The sequence below is a fragment of the Phyllobates terribilis genome, unplaced genomic scaffold (assembly GCF_046119375.1).
Source record: "Phyllobates terribilis strain yellow unplaced genomic scaffold, ASM4611937v1 Scaffold_2__4_contigs__length_985480577, whole genome shotgun sequence".
In the NCBI taxonomy this organism is placed as follows: Eukaryota; Metazoa; Chordata; class Amphibia; order Anura; family Dendrobatidae; genus Phyllobates; species Phyllobates terribilis.
Window position 1 is genome coordinate 138,113,153 of NW_027362762.1, and position 21,041 is coordinate 138,134,193.

General features: G+C 43.7%; 1 protein-coding gene across 1 annotated transcript; it reads right to left on the reverse strand.

Moving 5' to 3' along the window:
* Positions 1–1,692: 1,692 nt before the first annotated feature.
* On the reverse strand, positions 1,693–18,689 carry LOC141250148 (aquaporin-5-like). Its single transcript, XM_073669881.1, has 4 exons — positions 18,327–18,689; positions 16,390–16,554; positions 15,105–15,185; positions 1,693–2,693 (listed from the first exon to the last, which is right to left on the reverse strand). The coding sequence occupies exons 1-4, from the start codon at positions 18,687–18,689 to the stop codon at positions 2,490–2,492; spliced, it is 813 nt and encodes a 270-aa protein (XP_073525982.1). The 3' UTR covers positions 1,693–2,489.
* Between the last annotated feature and the right edge of the window lie 2,352 nt (positions 18,690–21,041).

Consider the following 21,041-nt stretch of genomic DNA (forward strand, 5'->3'; position numbering starts at 1 on the left):
ATAATGATAAAATTTAAATTCCACCTTTGCACTTCTGGTCCCTTTAATTTGTCATGATCCATCCTCATATAGTCTATGCTGTTTCCTTTTAGCATTGGGGAGTACTATGTAGCTATCATAGAAGCATCAACGACGATCATCAGAGGCCCAACCACTACTAAAGGCTTACATACACATTAGAGAAAAGTCATCCAAACTGACCAATTTTACCTCTTAGGCCACGGCCCCACTATCAGTATTTGGTCAGTATTCGGACAGTATTTTTCTCAGGAGTGGGAGCCAAAACCAGGTGAAGAACAATCAGAGAAAAGGTATAATAGAAACAAGTCACCAATTCTGCATTTATCACCCACTCCTGGTTTTGGCTCCCACTCCTGAGAAAAATTACTGACCAATTACTGATAGTGGGGCTGTGGCCTTATATGTGAAGTGGCCTCTTGACTCTGCTGATAGATGATGTCGAGGCAAAGAAGATCAGGCATATTGAAAATTCGCTCTTGATATTTTTGTTCTCCCTGGAAAAATGCTGCTGTGAGAGATTTCTGGAGACTGCTTCTCTCTCCATTGAAAACACATTCCTATTTGGTTGACTATAGACTTTGTATGGAGGATTTTGGATAGACTTCTGTCTGCTATGAAGAGGTTGTCCGGCATTTAACAATTGAAGATCTATGGAAGATCACTCCCAGCCATCAGCTGAAATCTGCTCCGGCAGCATCCGAAATGAAGCGATGCACAGCGTGGCAGCCTAGTGGCTGCTGCCGAGTACTGCAGTTTATCTCGCATTTACTTGTATGGGAATAGGAGATAAAGTGCATTAGTTAGCAGCAGCCAATAGATAATGTATAGGGTTCCTATATTTACCCCCTACATTGTTAAATTCTGCATCTGATCAATGGGGGTAATACCCTATCAATCTCATATTGATAATCCATCCTATGGATAGGTCATTGTTAAATCCTAGTCAACCCATTAAGTCATGGTCAACCTCTTTAAAGAGTAACTAAACTTTTATTTAATAATTGTATCCAGCATGTAAAGTTACAAAACTTTGGAAATCAGTTTATTAGCAATTTGTTGTTCAGCATGTCTCCTCCTTTGAGTGTTGTGCTTAGACCACATTCACACGTTCAGTATTTGGACAGTATTTTACATTTGTATTTTTCAGCCAAAATCAGGAGCGGAACAATCAGAGGGAAAGTATAACAGCAATACGTGCACCAGCATTTTTGACCTGCTATTGGTTGTATCTTACAAATACTGATGTGAAATACTAACCAAATACTGAACGTGTGAACATGGCCTCAGCAGAACAATGTCCTGCCGCAGCTTATCCCTAGGGTTAGGGAGACACAGGTGCTGAGCTGTCCTGTTCACTGCCATCGTCAGTACTCCAAATTAGTACATCCTGACATCAATGCAGCTAAAGTTATACAAAGACTGGGGAACCGCAGGAGTATGGAAGCCATTTACATGCTATGTGAGCTATGCTAGTGACAGACTCCTGTAATACAGTTGTATTTTAATATCAGTAATAAGGCCAAAAGATACCGGTCACCCAATGTCTACTGAACCAACTCGCGTAGACCTCAGTGATAATCTAAGTTCTCTTCAGTAAACCCAAAGGACATCCAGGTCTTGCAGCCATGATATTTACATTGATATGCATCAATTAAAGTCATTTAAACTGGCCTAACTTTATTATAAAAATAATAATAATATACATATATGTATTTATATCTTCATGGGTGGAGTCTGATTTGAGCAAAACTCTCTCTTATAATTTACCACAGATAACAAAACATCAGTTCAGTAATAAAAACCCCATATTAAAAAGTGTACATTAATTGCAATACATGCATTGTTTATACATTGAAAATACTCAATATAAGTAATTATCACTTCTTCCTTCATACTCCCATACCTACTCCTTTAGTGTATTTAGAAAAGGTTTACTGTACATCGATTACACATAGGTGCTAAAATGTACATCTAAAGGTAGGACTTAAATTTGTAAAAATAGTAATAAAAATATTAAAATTCCTACTAGTCTACATAGAGGTCGTCTGACACAGGGGGAGGTTTTAACACTAGAGGATAGGGCCATCCCGATTGGGGTACACCTTGTCGCGGTGGGACGGCTTTTATGCTTTTTTTTATCAAAAACAGTGTTTACTAAGTACTCAATGTTATTAACATATACTATTACTATCTACTTACTTAATTAGAGCAAGGTATATGTTGATGTGTTTTTATCTTAGGTTTTGTCTGTTATGGCCACAGTGTGAACATGCTCTTATATGTTGCACGTATACCAACTTGTGCTCCGGCTCATTTCTTTGGTTTTTCAATTCCTACTAGTCTATTAAACTTCGCACTGATTTATTCAATGCCGTAAAATGGCGGTATATACGTTGAGTAGACGACGGGTTCACTTTAATACTTAGTCCATTGTATTCATTAAAATGCCACCTTCTTCCTTTGTGATTTTACACTTTATCCATGCTCTTGTGAAAAGAACTCAGCTCCACAGAATGTTTGCGGTGTTCCTCTCGCTCTTGTTCATGTTCTGGGTCATATTTTCCTTGAAGAATGGACAATCTATCCAAAGGATTCTTTGTATGTGGGACCAGTAAGTAATTGTAGATCAAAGACCCGAAAATTCCACCACACATGGGACCGACCCAAAAGACCTGGCAGTAAGCACAAAGAATATGTTTATTTTCCTGAGTAACGGAGCAGCGGACAATTAACAGTGAGGATCCTACGTGCCTCTATATATTTTATGTCTCTTTATAGTCATTATACAGGTATATAAGTGTTAGGACTTCACATATTACTTGGCTTCACTTTACTTTTTTCAATTTTTCAATTTATAATAACAATGTTCTTTTGTTTGTGGCATGGTTAGCAATGTTTTCCTGACTGCTGGTCTTAAAAGCTATGGACACCCTTGACATGGAGAAATGATTTTTACATATGTTAGTTAATGTTAATTGCACTAAGCTTCAGTCTGCAATCTGAATTCATTTTCAGTACCCTTGATATTCAGTATGCGGCCTGATCATAGTTTCAGATTTTTCTTTTGTGGGAGTGTCTCTCCCAGTAGTATATGCTGGATGTGAGGAATGTGTATCCAAGGTGTCTTCATTAGCTCATATATCAACACAGCTTCTATCCTGCACTAATTCCTCTCCACGTGCTTTTTTCTGTTTCAGTAACCTCTGCCATCTCTGAGATACTTTCTACCCTTTCCTTGCAATGGATATCAGTGTACCCCATCCTTCTTACTGTTGTTATCTCTAATACTGACAGATGGGGAGGGTAGAGCAGATAGCACTGTAACATTTTTGTAAAAACGCTCAGCTAAAGGACTTACAGATGCTGTGCAGTGGTAAAATAGAAAAGTTATAATGAAGACTGTTTAGAAAGTTGTTTAACTTTACCTTTAGGAAGAAAATGAAAAATAAAAAAATAAACTGCTCTCTGAAGGTGTACACGGCCTTTAAAGAAGCACGATTAGGGGAGACTATGTGGAAGACGTATGACACGTCATCCACATGAAGCAAGCGGGAGGACAGTGATAGTAGGAAGAGAGGAGGCACTGCAAGCAAGACCAGAGATGCCCTTCGGACTGCACCGTATGAGGGTATAATAAAACTTATCTTATGCAGAGGGGACTTACATACAGCTTACTAGAATGCTGTAAAAGAGGCCTTAATGGTGGTGGCCACACTTTATATTAGGAAAACATGGCGACAGGTTCCATTTTTTATTCTTACATTGAATATGCAGTTTGATCTGCCAGCAAAATGTTGTAGATCAGGAGGAGCGGGACAGATGAATATACAGGTTTGTTGGAAGAGATTCAATATAAAATATATTTTATTCACTCTGAAAGTCAAGAGGGAGGGCCTAATTAGTAATTGACAGGTTGTACAGGGTGTGCATACAGAGATCAGTATCAAGCAATCATTATGACCACACACTTGACTGTAACACACAGAGCGAGCAAGGATTTCAGTGAACAAAATCCAAGTTATTCTGATTTTTTTTCCCCACAAAGATTGCACAGCTTTTCCAAGATGACAGGTTTAAAGAACCAATATCATCAGAATGGAGCCTAACAGCCCCTTCGTGGTTTTATCAACCTAGCACCCCTCTCCTCTAAGGGCAGTGTCTGGTGTTACAGCTCAGGTCCATTTATACTAGACATTAGTGTCAAGGATAAGACCAAGTAAGGAAAGTGTATAAAAAAATGCAAATGAGCAGGGTCGTTCCATTGAGCACTGCTGACTAGTGATGAGCGAGCATGCTCGCTACTGCTCGGTGCTCGCCCGAGCATCTCACTGCTCGAGATGCTCGGCACTCGCCAAGTATTTCCGGGGTTGCTCGGTGGGAGCTCGGGTCCCCTCCCTGCATGTTTGGCAGGGATTGTCTGCCACACACTGTAATGCTGCAGCCATTTTGGTTGTGGCATTACAGTGATTGGCTGGCCGCACAGCGTCATCAGGTCTATATCAGACCTGGCGCCACCGTGCTCATCACAGTCTACTCCACAATCAGGCAGTGTAGGGAGAGGTGCTGCTGAGCTAGGGAGAGATTTGGTTGTATATTAGTTAGTGTAGGTATACCTCCATGTATTATATACATATCCATCTCAACTAACAGTCCTTCTGAGGACTAATCCAGCTGCAGAGATATCAGTGCTAGGTAGGCAGGCAGGGTATATAGCAGACTGCAGTGCATACAGCAAGAGGGTCCATTCCAGTTCTTTCTGCTGGTGCTTTTACAGATATTTGTAGAAATAGCCCCAGGTATCAGGGGCCAGGAATATATATTTTTTTATCTTAATCCTGATTATTTGCTTAAAAAGCAATCCAGAGAACACCGTTTTTCTGCGCCATTTGCTTGTTGGCACTCCAGAATACAGCCAGGTCCTTTCCATATTACAGCGCTAAAATTCCATCTATTTAAAACTGTGGTTTGTCCGTCACACAGATCACATATAATTGCACTGAAAATTCTGCCATTTCTGGCCTCCATTAAAATTTAGTTTCAGTGTGTCAGCGAAGTTATTGACACAAGGTTGCTGTTAAAAATAGTTACCTACAGGCCAGCTATTTAAAACTGTGGTTTGTCCGTCACACGGATCACATATAATTGCGCTGAAAATATTGCCATTTCTGGCCTCCATTGAAATTTTGTTGCAGTGTGTCAGTGAACTTCTTGACATGAGGTCAGCACTGTTAAAAATAGTTACCTGCAGGCCAGCTATTTAAAACTGTGGTTTGCCCGTCACACGGATCACATATAATTGCGCTGAAAATTCTGACATTTCTGGCCTCCATTAAAATTTTGTTTCAGTGTGTCAGCAAAGTTATTGACACGAGGTCGCTGTTAAAAATAGTTACCTACATGCCAGCTATTTAAAAATGTGGTTTGTCCGTCACAAGGATCACATATAAGTTCGCTCAAAATTCTGCCATTTCTGGCCTCCATTAAAATTTTGTTTCAGTGTGTCAGCGAAGTTTTTGACTCAAGGTCGCTGTTAAAAATAGTAACCTACAGGCCAGCTATTTAAAACTGTGGTTTGTCCGTCACACGGATCACATATAATTGCGCTGAAAATATTGCCATTTCTGGCCTCCATTGAAATTTTGTTGGAGTGTGTCAGTGAACTTATTGACACGAGGTCGGCACTGTTAAAAATAGTTGCCTGCAGGCCAGCTATTTAAAACTGTGGTTTTGTCTGTCACACGGATCACATATAATTGCGCTGAAAATTCTGCCATTTCTGGCCTCCATTAAAATTTTGTTTTAGTTTGTCAGCGAAGTTATTGACACCAGTTTGCTGTTATAAATAGTTACCTACAGGCCAGCTATTTAAAACTGTGGTTTGTCTGTCACACGGATCACATATGAGTTCGCTCCAAATTCAGCCATTTGTAGTGAGCGTGGAAGATATTGTCCTCCATTTAAAATGGGCAAGGCACGTGGCAAGGGACAGGGAACTGGACGTGATGGTGATGGTGCATGCAGAGGCCGAAGCCATGGGCAAGCTGAAATTGTGCCATAACAAACACCCACATCTTCTCGCTCGACCTTCCTGTCCCAATTAATAGGGGATCGCAAAACACCACTATTGAACACAGAGCAGTGTGAAAAGGTTATTGGTTGGATAGCAGATAATGCTTCCACCCTGTCTTCCATACGCTCAAGTCTCAGTAGCCGTGCGTCTGGATCGCATATTCCTCACCCTGATCCTCCTTCCTCCCACCATGCCGAGTGCCCAGAGACAACTGATTCCACACTTGGACACTCCGAAGAGCTGTTCACTTTTCCATTTATAGATTCGGGCCTCTCGCCCAGTCCACTTGAAGTGGGGCAAGAGGAGATCGCATGTAGCGACGCCCAAATATTTGAGCAGCCATGGTCATACGAAGTCGATGGTGGGAAAGTGTCACAAGAGGTGGAGGATGATGAGACACAATTGCCAGAAAGTCAGGAGGAGGACTAGGGTACGGAAGTGGAAGACGAGGTGGTGGATGATATAGTAACTGACCAGTACAACTGTTAGGTCTTCCCAAGTCTGGTTGTGTTTTAAAGACTCTGCCGATAACCCCAAAAAGGTCATTTGCACCACCTGCCAGGACAGCATCAGCAGGGGTAGCAAAACTACCAGCCTGACCACCACCAGCATGATCAGGCACATGGCAGCAAAGCACCCGACTTTGTGGGACGAACCCCAGGGTCCAGGAACAGTGTTTGCGGGTGACACCACTGCTTCTTCTGCTGTTGTGCATGCAAGCCATAATGCATGCGAAGATGCCTCCTGCCCTGCGCCTGTCGTTACACACTCTCAACTAGCACCATCAGCAAGCACATCCTTGTCCCAGCGCAGTGTTCAGTTGTCCATACCCCAGTCCTTGGAATGCAGGTGCAAATATGCAGCCAACGCCCCACAGGCCACACTATTAAATTCCCACATTTCGTGACTGCTTGCGCTCAAAATGTTGCCTTTCAGGCTCGTGGAGACGGAAGCTTTCCGTAACTTGAAAGCGGTGGCCGTCCCCCAGTACTTGGTCCCCAGCCACTACTATTTCTCCCGGTGTGCTGTCCCCGCATTACACAAGCACATGTCCCACAACATTAGCCGTGCCCTCAACAATGCAGTTACTGGGAAAGTCAACATAACCACGGACACGTGGACAAGTGCTTGTGGGCAGGGATGGTACATCTCGCTGACGGCACACTGGTTTAACATAGTGGAAGCCGAGACCCAGTCGGACCTTGGGACGGAACACATCCTCCCGACGCCGAGGATTGCGGGCCCTAGGTCAATCGGGGTTGCCCCCACAGTCTACGGCTCCTGCACCTCATCCTCCTAAGCCTCCTCCTCCTCTTCAGCCTCTATCTCCGAAATGACCTCATCAGTCGCAAGCTGGAAGCACTGCAGCACTGCCTCAGCCAAACGGCAACAGGCTGTGCTGAAGATAATATGCTTAGGTGACAAACCGCACAATGCTGAAGAGTTGTGGACAGCTCTGAAAGAGCAGGCAGATCTGTGGCTGACACCACTGATCTTACAGCTGATCTTACATCCAGGGATGGTCATGTGTGACAATGGCCGGAACCTGGTGGCGGCTCTGAGGCGAGGCGAGCTCACACATGTATCATGCCTGGCCCATGTGCTTAACCTCGTGGTTCAGCGGTTTCTCAAATCCTACCCGGAGCTGCCCGATCGGCTTGTCAAAGTACGCCGCCTGTGTGCCCATTTTAGAAAGTCAGCTACAGTTTCCGCCGCCCTTGCCGTGCTTCAGCAGCATTCGCAGCTTCCGGCTCACCAACTAGTGTGTGATGTCCCCACGCGTTGGATTTCTACACTTCAGAAGTTGGGAAGGATTTGTGAGCAGAAGATGGCAGTTGTTGCCTACCAGCATCAACAAGGCCGTCGGTATTCAGTTCAGACTCCACATATAAGACCTCAGGAATGGACATGGATGTCAGACATATGTACCATCCTCCAAAACTTTGAGGACTCCACCAAGATGGTGAGCGGCGTTGACGCTATAATTAGCGTCACCATCACGCTTCTCTGTTTTCTGAAACGCTCTCTGCTCACAATCGAAGAGGATGCATTGCAGGCGGAGCACGATGAGATGGAGAAAGGAACCAAACAAGGTGATTATACACAGCCCAGCCTCATCTCATCCCAACTTGGATTGGGTCACAATGAGGAAGAGGAGGAGGAGGAAGAACAAGAGCTAGTTTCATGCGCTATAGAGGGTACTACCCTCACAACTGTCATACCGTCTGTTCAGCGTGGATGGCCTGAGGACAGGGAGGAGGAGGAGGTGGAGGAGGAGATCATGGTCAGCCGTCCTCTTGGTGAGGACACGGAAGTCTTGCCTGTTAGCAGTCCGGCATGCATGGCTGAGTTTATGTTACGCTGCCTTTCCCGTGACCCTCTCATTCTCAAAATTTTGGGTGACAGTCAGTACTGTTTTTTGCCACTTCTAGACCCATGCTACAAGGAGAACGTTATATCTCTTATTCCTGAGGCGAACAGGTCTACAAAAATGGGGCAGTACCAGAAGGCCCTTGTTGTGGAACTATTAAAAAAATTTCCATCTGAAAACGCTGGCGGCAGAGGTCACAGTTCATTGGACAACCAAGGAGTACAGGCGAGAAAGACACAACTTCAATCCAGCAGAGGCAGGGGAACACTTGTCAAAGTTCTGGGAGAGTTTTATCAGCCCCTCCCATCGCATTAGCCCTGAGGCACGGGGTACTCTCACAAGGAGTGCAAAGTTTGGGAAGATGCTGAGGGAGTACCTTGCCGACCGTACCAACATCCTCCGTGATTTCTCTGTGCCTTATAATTATTGGGTATCCAAGCTGGACACGTGGAATGAACTGGCTCTCTACGCCTTGGAGGTCCTGGGCTGCCCTGCCGCTAGCGTTTTATCAGAGCGGGTTTTTAGTGCCGCTGGTGGAATTATAACTGATAAGCGCATCCGCCTGTCAACTGAAAATGCTGACAGGCTGTCTCTTATAAAAATCAACAAGGGCTGGATTGGTCCAGACTTCTCAACACCACCGAATGATAGCAGCGTAACATAAACTCAAATCCAGTGTCTTTTTTTGGGAGGTGTATTCCCATGCACCTCTTCACACCCACACGTGGGTATATGCTTCTTGATTTTGGCTATTTGCTCTTGTTATTTTCCTCAACCTCTTCCTCCACCACCATATCACCAGGGTGACTGTGGTCCGTGATCTAACACCCACATAATTTTTTTAAAGGGTGTTTATGATGCCTGGAAAAATATTTTTTTATACAGTATGTTCATGTATACCCCCCAGGGGTAAATGTTTGTCAGCCCATACACTTAGTGCATGGGCATTACAAGTATAGGAGACCCGCTCCTTTCTAATGGGAAGATTTTTTTATGAGGCCCTCCTCCACGTCTTTTTCAAGGTGCATTGAAGTGCCTCCCAATTTTTGGCAGCCCTTGCATTCACTGCATAGGCCAACACTATGGGAGACCCACTTCCTAATAACGGGAACATTTTTTCATGAGGCCCTCTACGTCTCTTCCAAGGGGCATTGGAGTGCCCCCCAATTTTTGGTAACCCTTGCATTCACTGCATAGGCAAACACAATGGGAGACCAACTTACTAATAATGGGAACATTGTTTTCAGGAGGCCCTCTTACCTCCACGTCTCTTCCAAGGGGCATTGGAGTGCCTCCAAATTTTTGGCAACCCTTGCATTCACTGTATAGGCAAACACAATGGGAGACTCATTTCCTAATAATGGGAACATTCTATGTCTCTTCCAAGGGGTATTGGAGTAGGTCCAAATTTTTGGCAGCCCTTGCGGTCAATGCATAGGCAAACAGTATAGGAGACCCACTTCCTAATAATGGGGACATTGTTTTCAGGAGGCCCTCCTCTAAGTCTCTTCAAAGGGGTATTGGGGTGCATCCAAATTTTCAAAGGTGTATTGGGGTGCGTCCAAATTTTGGGCAGACCTGCCACTCACTGCATACGCAATAACAGTATAGGAGACTCACTCTTTAGTAATGAGAACAACTAAGCATAGCCAGCTGATGGCTCTCTAAGAATAGTGTGGGCCTACTGCTGGCCCTTTAAGAATAGTAAAGGCCGCCTAATGGCCCTATAAAAATAGGCTTTGTGACTTTCAGAGTCCCTCCTTCATAAATGGAACAGGATGTGTCTGATGATATGTCACACACCACATGGTCAGATAAGGTTGTAAAATGTTAAAATGACATTTCCCAGTGAATTCATTTGACACGGTTGAAAGCAATGCAAAAGTGCAAAAACGCATGAAAAACACTACGTGTGAACATAGCCCAAGGTGTGGAGGAGTATTTTTGTAAGGTTGTTCCTTAACATATTTCCCAGGAAAATCCATTTTGGTTTCGTTTCTGTATGTTTTATTGTGAGTCCGTAAAAGTGGCGTAATACTTCTGACAACATTGTTGACAGCAGTGACCTGGGAGTCAGAAATGCTTCCAGGGGTCTTCCCCATGCTGTTCTCATGTCATTTGAGCACTGTTCCCATCGATTTGGGCAATTTTTAGGCCCTCTGCAGACCGCCGGGGGGAGCCGCATGAAAAATGCTCGAGTTTTCCGTAGACTTACACTGGGCTCGTTGCTCGGGTCGAGCACCCGAGCATTCCAATTTGCTTGACCCGAGCATCAAGCACCCAAACATTTTAGTGCTCGCCCATCACTTCTGCTAACCCATTCCTCAGATGGGATCTACTCAATTTTTTGCATAAAATATATGACATTATCATGTATATTGTCCATTTCTTAAAATGATTGTACGGGATGAGTAAAATATGGCTACAATTGAGCTGAGTAGGAATCCCATACACATCTCATGGTAAGGCTGGGCAATGTTTATCTATGAAACATCTATGTTTTTCTTATCTGCACAACATTTTTAACATCTTCACAATATTCCCATCCTGATATACACTGCTCAAAAAAATAAAGGGAACACTCAAATAACACATCCTAGATCTGAATGAATGAAATATTCTCATTGAATACTTTGTTCTGTACAAAGTTGAATGTGCTGACAACAAAATCACACAAAAATCATCAATGGAAATCAAATTTATTAACCAATGGAGGCCTGGATTTGGAGTCATCCCCAAAATTAAAGTGGAAAAACACACTGCAGGCTGATCCAACTATGATTTAATGTCTTTAAAACAAGTCAAAATGAGGCTTAGTATTGTGTGTGGCCTCCACGTGCCTGTATGACCTCCCTACAATGCCTGGGCATGCTCCTGATGAGATTTTGGATGGTTTCCTGTGGGATCTCCTCCCAGACCTGGACTAAAGCATCCGCCAACTCCTGGACAGTCTGTGGTGCAACGTGACGTTGGTGGATGGAGCGAGACATGATGTCCCAGATGTGCTCAATCGGATTCAGGTCTGGGGAAAGGGTGGGCCAGTCCATAGCTTCAATGCCTACATCTTGCAGGAACTGCTGACACACTCCAGCCACATGAGGTCTGGCACTGTCCTGCATTAGGAGGAACCCAGGGCCAACCGCACCAGCATATGGTCTCACAAGGGGTCTGAGGATCTCATCTCGGTACTTAATGGAAGTCAGGCTACCTCTGGCGAGCACATGGAGGGCTGTGCTGCCCTCCAAAGAAATGCCACCCATCACCGTTACTGCCAAACCGGTCATGCTGAAGGATGTTACAGGCAGCAGATCGCTCTCCACGGCATCTCCAGACTCTGTCACGTCTGTCACATGTGCTCAGTGTGAACCTGCTTTCATCTGTGAAGAGCACAGGGCGCCAGTGGCGACTTTGCCAATCCTGTTGTTCTGTGGCAAATGCCAAGCGTCCTGCACGGTGTTGGGCTGTGAGCACAACCCCCATCTGTGGACGTCGGGCCCTCATGGAGTCGGTTTCTGCACATTTGTGGCCTGCTGGAGGTCATTTTGCTGGGCTCTGGTAGTGCTCCTACTGTTCCTCCTTTCACAAAGGAGGAGGTAACGGTCCTGCTGCTGGGTTGTTGCTCTCCTATGGCTCCCTTCACATCTCCATGCTCTGGACACTGTGCTGACAGACACAGCTACCCTTCTTGCCACAGCTCGCACTGATGTGCCATCTTGGATGAACTGCACTAACTTTTGGGCCAGACAAAAGTATTGGCACCCTCAGCCTAATACTTGGTTGCACAACCTTTAGCCAAAATAACTGCGAACAACCGCTTCCGGTAACCATAAATGAGTTTCTTACAATGCTCTGCTGGAATTGTAGACCATTCTTCTTTGGCAAACTGCTCCAGGTCCCTGATATTTGAAGGGTGCCTTCTCCAAACTGCCATTTTGAGATCTCTCCACAGGTGTTCTGGGATTCAAGTCTGGACTCATTGCTGGCCACCTTAGAAGTCTCCAGTACTTTCTCTAAAACCATTTTATAGTGCTTTTGGAAGCGTGTTTTGGGTCATTGTCCTGCTGGAAGACCCATGACCTCTGAGGGAGACCCAGCTTTCTCACACTGGGCCCTACATTATGCTGCAAAATTTGTTGGTAGTCTTCAGACTTCATAATGCCATGCACACGGTCAAGCAGTCCAGTGCCAGAGGCAGCAAAGCAACCCCAAAACATCAGGGAACCTCCGCCATGTTTAACTGTAGGGACAGTGTTCTTTTCTTTGTATGCCTCTTTTTTTTTCCTGTACACTCTATGTTGATGCTTTTTCCCAAAAAGCTCTACTTTTGTCTCATCTGACCAGAGAACATTCTTCCAAAACGTTTTAGGCTCTCAGGTAAGTTTTGGCAAACTCCAGCCTGGCTTTTTTATGTCTCGGGGTAAGAAGTGGGGTCTTCCTGGGTATCCTACCATACAGTCCCTTTTCATTCAGACGCCGACGGATAGTACGGGTTGACACTGTTGTACCCTCGGACTGCAGGGCACCTAGAACTTGTTTCGATGTTAGTCGAGGTTCTTTATCCACCATCCGCACAATCTTGCGTTGAAATCTCTTGTCAATTTTTCTTTTCCATCCACATCTAGGGAGGTTAGCCACAGTGCCATGGGCTTTAAACTTCTTGATGACACTGCACACGGAAGACACAGGAACATTCAGGTCTTTGGAGATGGATTTGTAGCCTTGAGATTGCTCATGCTTCCTCACAATTTGGTTTCTCAAGTCCTCAGACAGTTCTTTGGTCTTCTTTCTTTTCTCCATGCTCAATGTGGTAGATACAAGGACACAGGACAGAGGTTGAGTCAACTTTAATCCATGTTAACTGGCTGCAAGTGTGATTTAGTTATTGCCAACACCTGTTAGGTGCCACAGGTAAGTTACAGGTGCTGTTAATTACACGAATTAGAGAAGCATCACATGATTTTTCAAACAGTGCCAATACTTTTGTCCACCCCCTTTTTTAGGTTTGGTGTGGAATTGTATCCAATATGGCTTTAGGACAATTCTTTTTGTGTTTTTTCATTGAAGACAAATTAAATGAAGATAATAATACCAAAGAATTTGTGATTGCAATCATTTTCAGGAAGAAACTGAGTATTATCTGACAGAATTGCAGGGGTGCCAATACTTTTGGCCACCACTGTATGTCCCTTATCTGGGCATCATCCTGGTATATAGCCCCCCGTTCTGCTGCTGTTAATGTATAGAAAAAAAATAAACAATTATACTCGCCTCTCATCTGCTCCTCCGCCGCACGGGTCCCTCTTCTGTGAAGAAGGCAGCTGACTACAGCATGCAAGCGTCGTGAGCGCATGACATGCCCCCAGTCACAAGCACGCTGACATCAGCCGCTGGCTTCTGATTGTCCGAGAACGCACATCCAGTTGAAGTTTGCGCTTATGTTGACTGGCCCCTCACCCACACGGGCCTGGTCACGTTCGCGACCTCTGTGACCGTGGTTATTATGCCCCTCATGATATGGATCAAAAATGGACATGTCTCCATGATTTTTACACTGACACATGGTTCACAAATAAACATGGACACGTGAATGGCTCCTTACGCTAAAACGGATATGTTGTGTATCTGTGAAACACACAGAGGCCTAAGGCTGTGTGCCCACTATGCGTTTTTCAAGCGTTTTTGCTGCAGAATTTCCGCAGCAAAAACGCTTAAAAAACGCTTGGTAATACGTGCCCCATGGTCCCCAATGATAATCCGCATGTGCTGTGCACGTGCTGCGGACATTTCCGCTGCGGGTTATCATTGCGGAAAAATCCGCAGCATGTCCATTAATTTTGCGGACACGCAGTGTAATCGCCGCCATTGACTTGTATTGAATCGCATAATATCCGCATGACTACATGTACACATGCGGATATTAAGCGATTCAATGTGCGGATGGTACCCGGGTCTGGAGAAGAGAAGACTCTCCTCCAGACCCGGGTACCATAGTACCTGTAAAAAAAGAATTTAAAATAAAAAATAAACATTATACATACCTTCCGATGTCCCCTAGTCTCCTCAGTGATGCGTCCTGGCTCCCCGGCGGCTCTCGATGGTGTAAAAGGACCTTCCATGACGTCATTTAGTCATGTGACAGGTCACGCGACCACTGATGGCTGCGGTGAGTATAATGTTTTATTTTTTACCATTTTTATTCTTTTTTTTTAACTATTACTTGGTCACACTATATAAATCCATGCCGGTTGCATGGGTTTATATAGTGTGACCAAGTTGTCAAGCACTTTTCCAAGTGATGCTAAAATCGCTTGGAAAAGTGCTTGATAACCCGCATGCAGAAATGCATGCCAAGACGCTTGACAAACGCTTCTACCTGGCAGGAAAAACGCATGTAAAATCCTCATGCCTTTTTCCTGCCAGGGAGATGCAGAAAAAAATCTGCAGCATTTCAGCATCGTGGGCACATAGCCTAAGAGTTTGTAGTGGCACTTTTTTCTGTGATACTTGTATTTATTTTGTTATTTTATGCTCTTTCCTCTTTTTGCATCCACTCCTGACATTGGCTCCAAAAAGTCCCACAATCACTAAATGCATGCTTCAAGGTTTTTAGATAGGTCTTGTGCTTGCCCCAAATGTTCTTACCCAGTGATAACTGTACAATCCCATAATCATTGCAGGACCAAAAGACCTCGCTGGATTCATTGAACAACCAGTGAAATAGATCTGGAACCAAGAAAGAGATGGAATTATGTCAGAACACAGAGGTATAAGTATACAATGTACACTGCAGGAACTAAGCAATATGTAATTTACTGACATTCAAAGGAACGTTTCAGAAATTTGTGCTTGTGCCATACAAATTAGCTCTCCCCCAGCAGGAAGATGAGGGCTTTCTACTACCACGTAATGGAGGTAGCTATCCTGTAAGTGCAAGACTTAAAGGAAATCTGTCACCAGGTTTTAGCCACCAAATCTGAGAGCACCATAATGTAGAGAAAGAGACCCTGATTCCAGTGATGTGTCATGTATTTGGCTGCTTGGTGAGGTTTTGATAACATTACAGTTTTGACAGCAGGAGATTATCATTAGAGGACTCATAAACCTGCTTCCAGGTAGTTCTTAATATTGATGAGCACCGTATAAGAGCCCTGTATAAAGCCCCAAATCTCTGGAACCGTATGTTGTATTAAAAAAAAGAAAAAAAATGAACAGTAAATTGATTAATCGGAAGCAGAAGGAATAAAATAAGAACAAAAATTGTCCACTTTTCTACTGGTGTCAGGTCCGCTTTAACAACACTGGCAGTGCCTACTTATTTTCTGTCTATCTCCGCCATTCTTTGGTTTTTCTAAACCCAGAGCTTTCAATCAAGGAATAAGTAGGCTGGATATTTGGAAGACAAGTAGATGGGAAGATGCACTGAACCGCTTGGCCACACCAAGGGTGCACTGAGTGACTGGGCTTGGTTGGAACAGTTATTTTGTGCTCACAGACTCCCTTTTACTACTTGCCAGAAGATTTTGGGTTTTAAAGGTTCACATAAACTTTTATAGGGCTTAATGACTATCTCTGCGAAACCCCAATCAGGTCGGCCGCGTGCTCAAGTGTTTAGAATGGAGATTAGGTGTTTCTACCTGTCAGCAGTTTTTCTCCTAGGAGATATATAAGGAATGGGGTGTGTAATTATCTGTGAGTGGAGAGTTGGGGGACCACCATAAACATTGCAATAAATGGGGTCAATTGACTTTAATGTGTCTGGGAGCCTTTAGGAGTCCACAAATATGTAAGTGATAAATGACCAAAAGGGACCACTAAAGGAAGTGCGACATATATTCAATAGATTGGGGGCTGTCTGGTGGGCACAGTCATACTCATGCTCAGATTTAAAGCTATACAATTATTTTTTTTTAATTAATTGCTTACATACCCCAAGTAGATGTCCTAAAGAAACTGAAAGTCCAATGGATAAAGCTGGGCATCCGGTGTTGTCTGATCTTCTGCTGTCTGTCGTACCAAAAATGCACAAGACGAGCTGCATGGTCAGGAACAGCTCCACGGCCACCGCCTGCCCCGCAGTGGTGTCCTCATTGATCTGAAAACACACAGTATTGAAATACATGTGAATGGCGGCTGTACCCCCATCTGCTATGGTTATATCCTTGAGAAGAAACCCCCTGAATGAACATTACGCTGTTTCGGCATACTTTACCCTATATTCAGTGATACCACAGCTGTCAATCAATGAAGCAGGGGGCAGAACTAACCAGCAAAAATTGCAACAGCACAGCTCTACCCACACTGCACCGAGCACCTCATTTACATAAGAAACTAAAGAAGGATGACTCCAAAACTAGTCCATGGATTTCTAAACTAAGTAATGGCGCCAAAATGCAAAATCATATCAATTATCAAGAAAAGCTCCATGTAACATTAGTATTTGTGCACATTCAGCTTCTAGAACTACAATCTTTCTACTCTAACTTCATTACTATATTTCTACTGTTCTCACTTTACCCTGTGCAGTATGGAAAAGAACATCCTACTGCTTCCTGGAAACTGCCAGCAAGCTGCTGTTGATGGATCTGTTATAATATACACGGTCTTAAAATGAGTCTTCTTAGTGCTTTTTTACATGATGGGGTTCAGTTTTAGTGTGGGTCTTCTGCTTTACCTAATGTCCTATGACTCCCTGTGGTCCTGCTAATCTGTCCTAATTCAGGCACTACAGCTAGGCAGCAATCCAGAAACTTTGGTGAACAAGATGGAAACTGAACTGGCCTCTGTGCAAATGTCCATGCGGTGTTTCAGCCCTTACTACTGTGCATTTCACGCTATTTTGATAGTAATCACAGATTTCAGATTATACCTACTAGTACTTACTCCTTCTACCATAATGCTTCATATTGCTGGAAAAAGTCCCTAAGAAAGAGCGGAAACGTTGTGCAGTCGTGGGAAAATAAAGTATCTAGCTCGCTCAATGAACCACGTGGAGTGCAGTCTATCTTCATATATCGTATAGGAAGAGGGTACAGAGTCGGGGTCCTGTGCCTTGCACCGTTTGCTGTAGACATGGCGCTGCTTTATTTTGGATATTCAGTTTTTGTATGTCATTTACACTAACTGTGTCTTAAGTTTAAATGAGCTGATTTCTGATATTTGGGCTTTATTAAGGTACATAATAATCACATTAGAAATCAGCTATCTTAGCTAGCCTCCTTGCTGATGGTTTCTATAAACTAACAGATTTATTTACATTTTTAACTAATAGAAAGCTAAAAAAATTGCACAAATAGTAAACAAGCAATTAGGTATTAAAAAGATATATATTTTTATTTGGGGAAAATAAGACAACATCTGTCAAATTAGCAGAGAGACAATAACATATATTCAATATATACATACATACATACATACACATATATTACTATATATATAGTAATTAATATATGTAGATATGTATGTATATATACATATCTATATATGGTAATTAAGATATATATATCTTAATTACAATACATATATATATATATACACACATATACACAAAAGGTAGATTAAAGCAAATTTATTAATTTCAAATTTAAAGTGTACCCATACTTTAAAAAAAACAACCTTTCATGTGGTATGAGACATGTCAGAAGTTATGATTGCAGGAGGTCCAGGCCATGAGCCCACCACGCCCTTAAATGAAGCTGAGCAAATCTGCTTCCTTGTTTTAGAGATGGGCGGGGGTCCCAAAACTAGAACCCCCAACCCTCCTTCCTGATCAAAACTTCTGACTTGCCACTATGACATATTCTAAATTTTTTACAAGTACAGTTACACTTTAAATAGTTCCCACTTTGCCACCCATCGTTCACTCACCGCGTTAATGGAAAGATTCCCTCGCACTTTGGGTGGGGTGAACTCGTAGAGTAACCCAGCTCCGGCCACAGCTCCCAACATCTGAGCCAAGATGTAGAATACACATTTCAGGAAGGAGATCTGTGATGCCACCAGGAATGCCAGCGTCACTGCAGGATTCAGGTGAGCTCCACTAACATGCCCTATCACCTGGACGAGGGTTCCTATTGCTAAACCAAAGGCTAGAGAGATTTGTAGAATACTTGGAACAGCAGATGGCCATGGTAATGCACAGCCAAGACCAAAGAATACAAATATAAGTGTGCCTAAAAATTCTGCTAGGATCGCCCGTGAGAAGGCCCCTGAGCACACGTTTTTTAGCATGGCTTATATGGCTATGCTCCAACTCCCATAGACCTAAGCGTTGATTTTGGTGTTCTGCTAAATGAAGACATGGCCTTCTTGCAGGTATATATCTCTTCAGGGTGGAGGGAGAATTCCACAAGCAGGCGTGGCAATAACTATTCATATCAATTAGAAATTTTCCCATACTGGACTAATCAAGTAAATAATTATATGTCTTGATACTTTTCTTTAACTCTAGGTTACAGCAGATGAAAGTAATTGCAGAAAACAGCCAATAAATGGATACTATTTTTCCTGGAAGTGGTGATGCCACCATACTAATGCCAGTCATAGGGCATCTGCCCACTTTTTTTTACCTTTTTAAGTCTGATTTATAAAAAAAAACTAACTGTGAATTAGATAATTACTATTTCAATTGCTATGTATTACAATGCAGTTTCAAAAATGTGCTTTGCAGTAATATACAATACAGAAATGTGCTTTGCAATAATGTACAATACAGAATTTTTGCATTTCCCAAAAGACTTTGTGTCTGTTTTTGCAGTGTTTACAGTCTATTTATGCATCCTCTGACATATAGAACTGTACAGCACCCGATGACACGTCATTTATTGATGTCTACTATGAAAAAAACTTTTTTCTCAGTGAATACACCTATGAGTAGTAGAAAGCACACTGGGACATGTGGTGGAATTAACTCTCTTTGCTTAAAGCACCATTTCAGCATTTTTTTTATGTATTGTTGGAGTGGTGCCACTAAGTTCACTGACCCTAGTCTTATACTCACCACCTGCCGTCTTCAGCTCTTTCCAGCACCACTCCAGTTCTGCACAGCCATCTTATAACCGCAACATCTGACTGACCGAAAGACAGAGGTAACAGTCACGAGCTCTCAGTGTAAGTCTATGAGATCCTTGTTCTGGATCTCATAGACTTACATTGATTAGTGACTTCAGGCTTGTGATGAACCTGTAGCCGCCATCTTGGTAATGATAAATCATATCCAGGGATGGCCACACTTCAGCAGCCCCCACCCTTGGGACCTTCTGTTAAAACGTCAACTAGATAGTTTCCCCCCATCCAGGCTCCTGTAAGATAAGAAGCCTACTTAACACTTGAATGCTAGGAGCTTCAAAGACTTCGAGAGGAAACACAGCCAGCAGGGGGGGGGGCTTCGTCTATCTGTACCTGACCATTTGTCCCATAGGACTAGTTTCTTTGTCTGTCACAAGCATGGAGGCATAAGATATAGAAACATGAATAGTACACGCATGTTGCGTGGGATGGGCCAATAAAAAAATATCACGGCGTCCCGGAGCCATTGCGCACACAAGCCTCCGCGGTAGACGTTTGTACGTGCTCTGGAAGCCAAGATATAGCGCGGAGCCATTCCTGAGGACCGTATGGTATCATAATTGATATCAAAAGGTCGGTTACGGCGGCCCGAATCCATGGGAACCCCTGGGGGTATCATGAGACCATCCCAGAAGAAGTTATTGGGTTCCATAGAATTTGGGCTTCTGATCGAAGTTAGACCTGAGGGTGGAGACTGAGTCAGCTGACCTCACCAGCAGTGGGCGGGACAGGGCAGGTAAGATAGCAGGACAGACAAGAGACAAGTCAGTCTTGACCCAAGAGTGGTGTGCTGAACATCTGAGCACCAGCTGAGGCCACCAAGGGGAGGAGCAGTTTGACCATGCGGTGGTAGGCCTCAGCCTGTAACAAAGAACCGTGCCTGCGATCGCAGAATCCTCTCCCTGCGTCACAAGAAAATCAAGAAACCGGTAACTGATATGCTGTGGTGATTCTGTGTGTTGTATTCCATTGTTGTATAGTTTAGCCTGACCTTATACCTGTGTATATTTAGTTGTATATCGTGTATCTAGTGTATTATTATAATCAATTACCTCAAGTAATTGTGGGCCTGCCTTTTATTCTGCATAACGAACGCACGTCCGTGTGAGCTCGGCTCAAGCCAAAAACGCTACCCAGGGTTGGTTCCTGACCCGATATAGGCCCATTCACGGACTGGGCGTATATCTAAAATAGGGACTGGTGGCAGCATACCAACTGGGGATTGGGGAAGGCTGGTAGTGACGGTCGGAGGTTCAGATATATATATTCCTGGCGCGGCCAAGGAAGATATATATACCACCCTCACTACAGAGGGCCCCGATACCCAGTAGGTTACAGGACAGTCTCTCTGGCGACCGCTTATCCTACGTGCAGTTCCTTGACTGACCTGAGGCTAAGAGGGCGCTAGCGAGTTGTGCTGTGTAGTGACGTTACGGTTTAGTGACGTTGAAGGGGAACACTCTACCGTGTTCCCTGCGCTGGTTGCAGCTTCCTGGCACTACTTTCTCTAGGTGC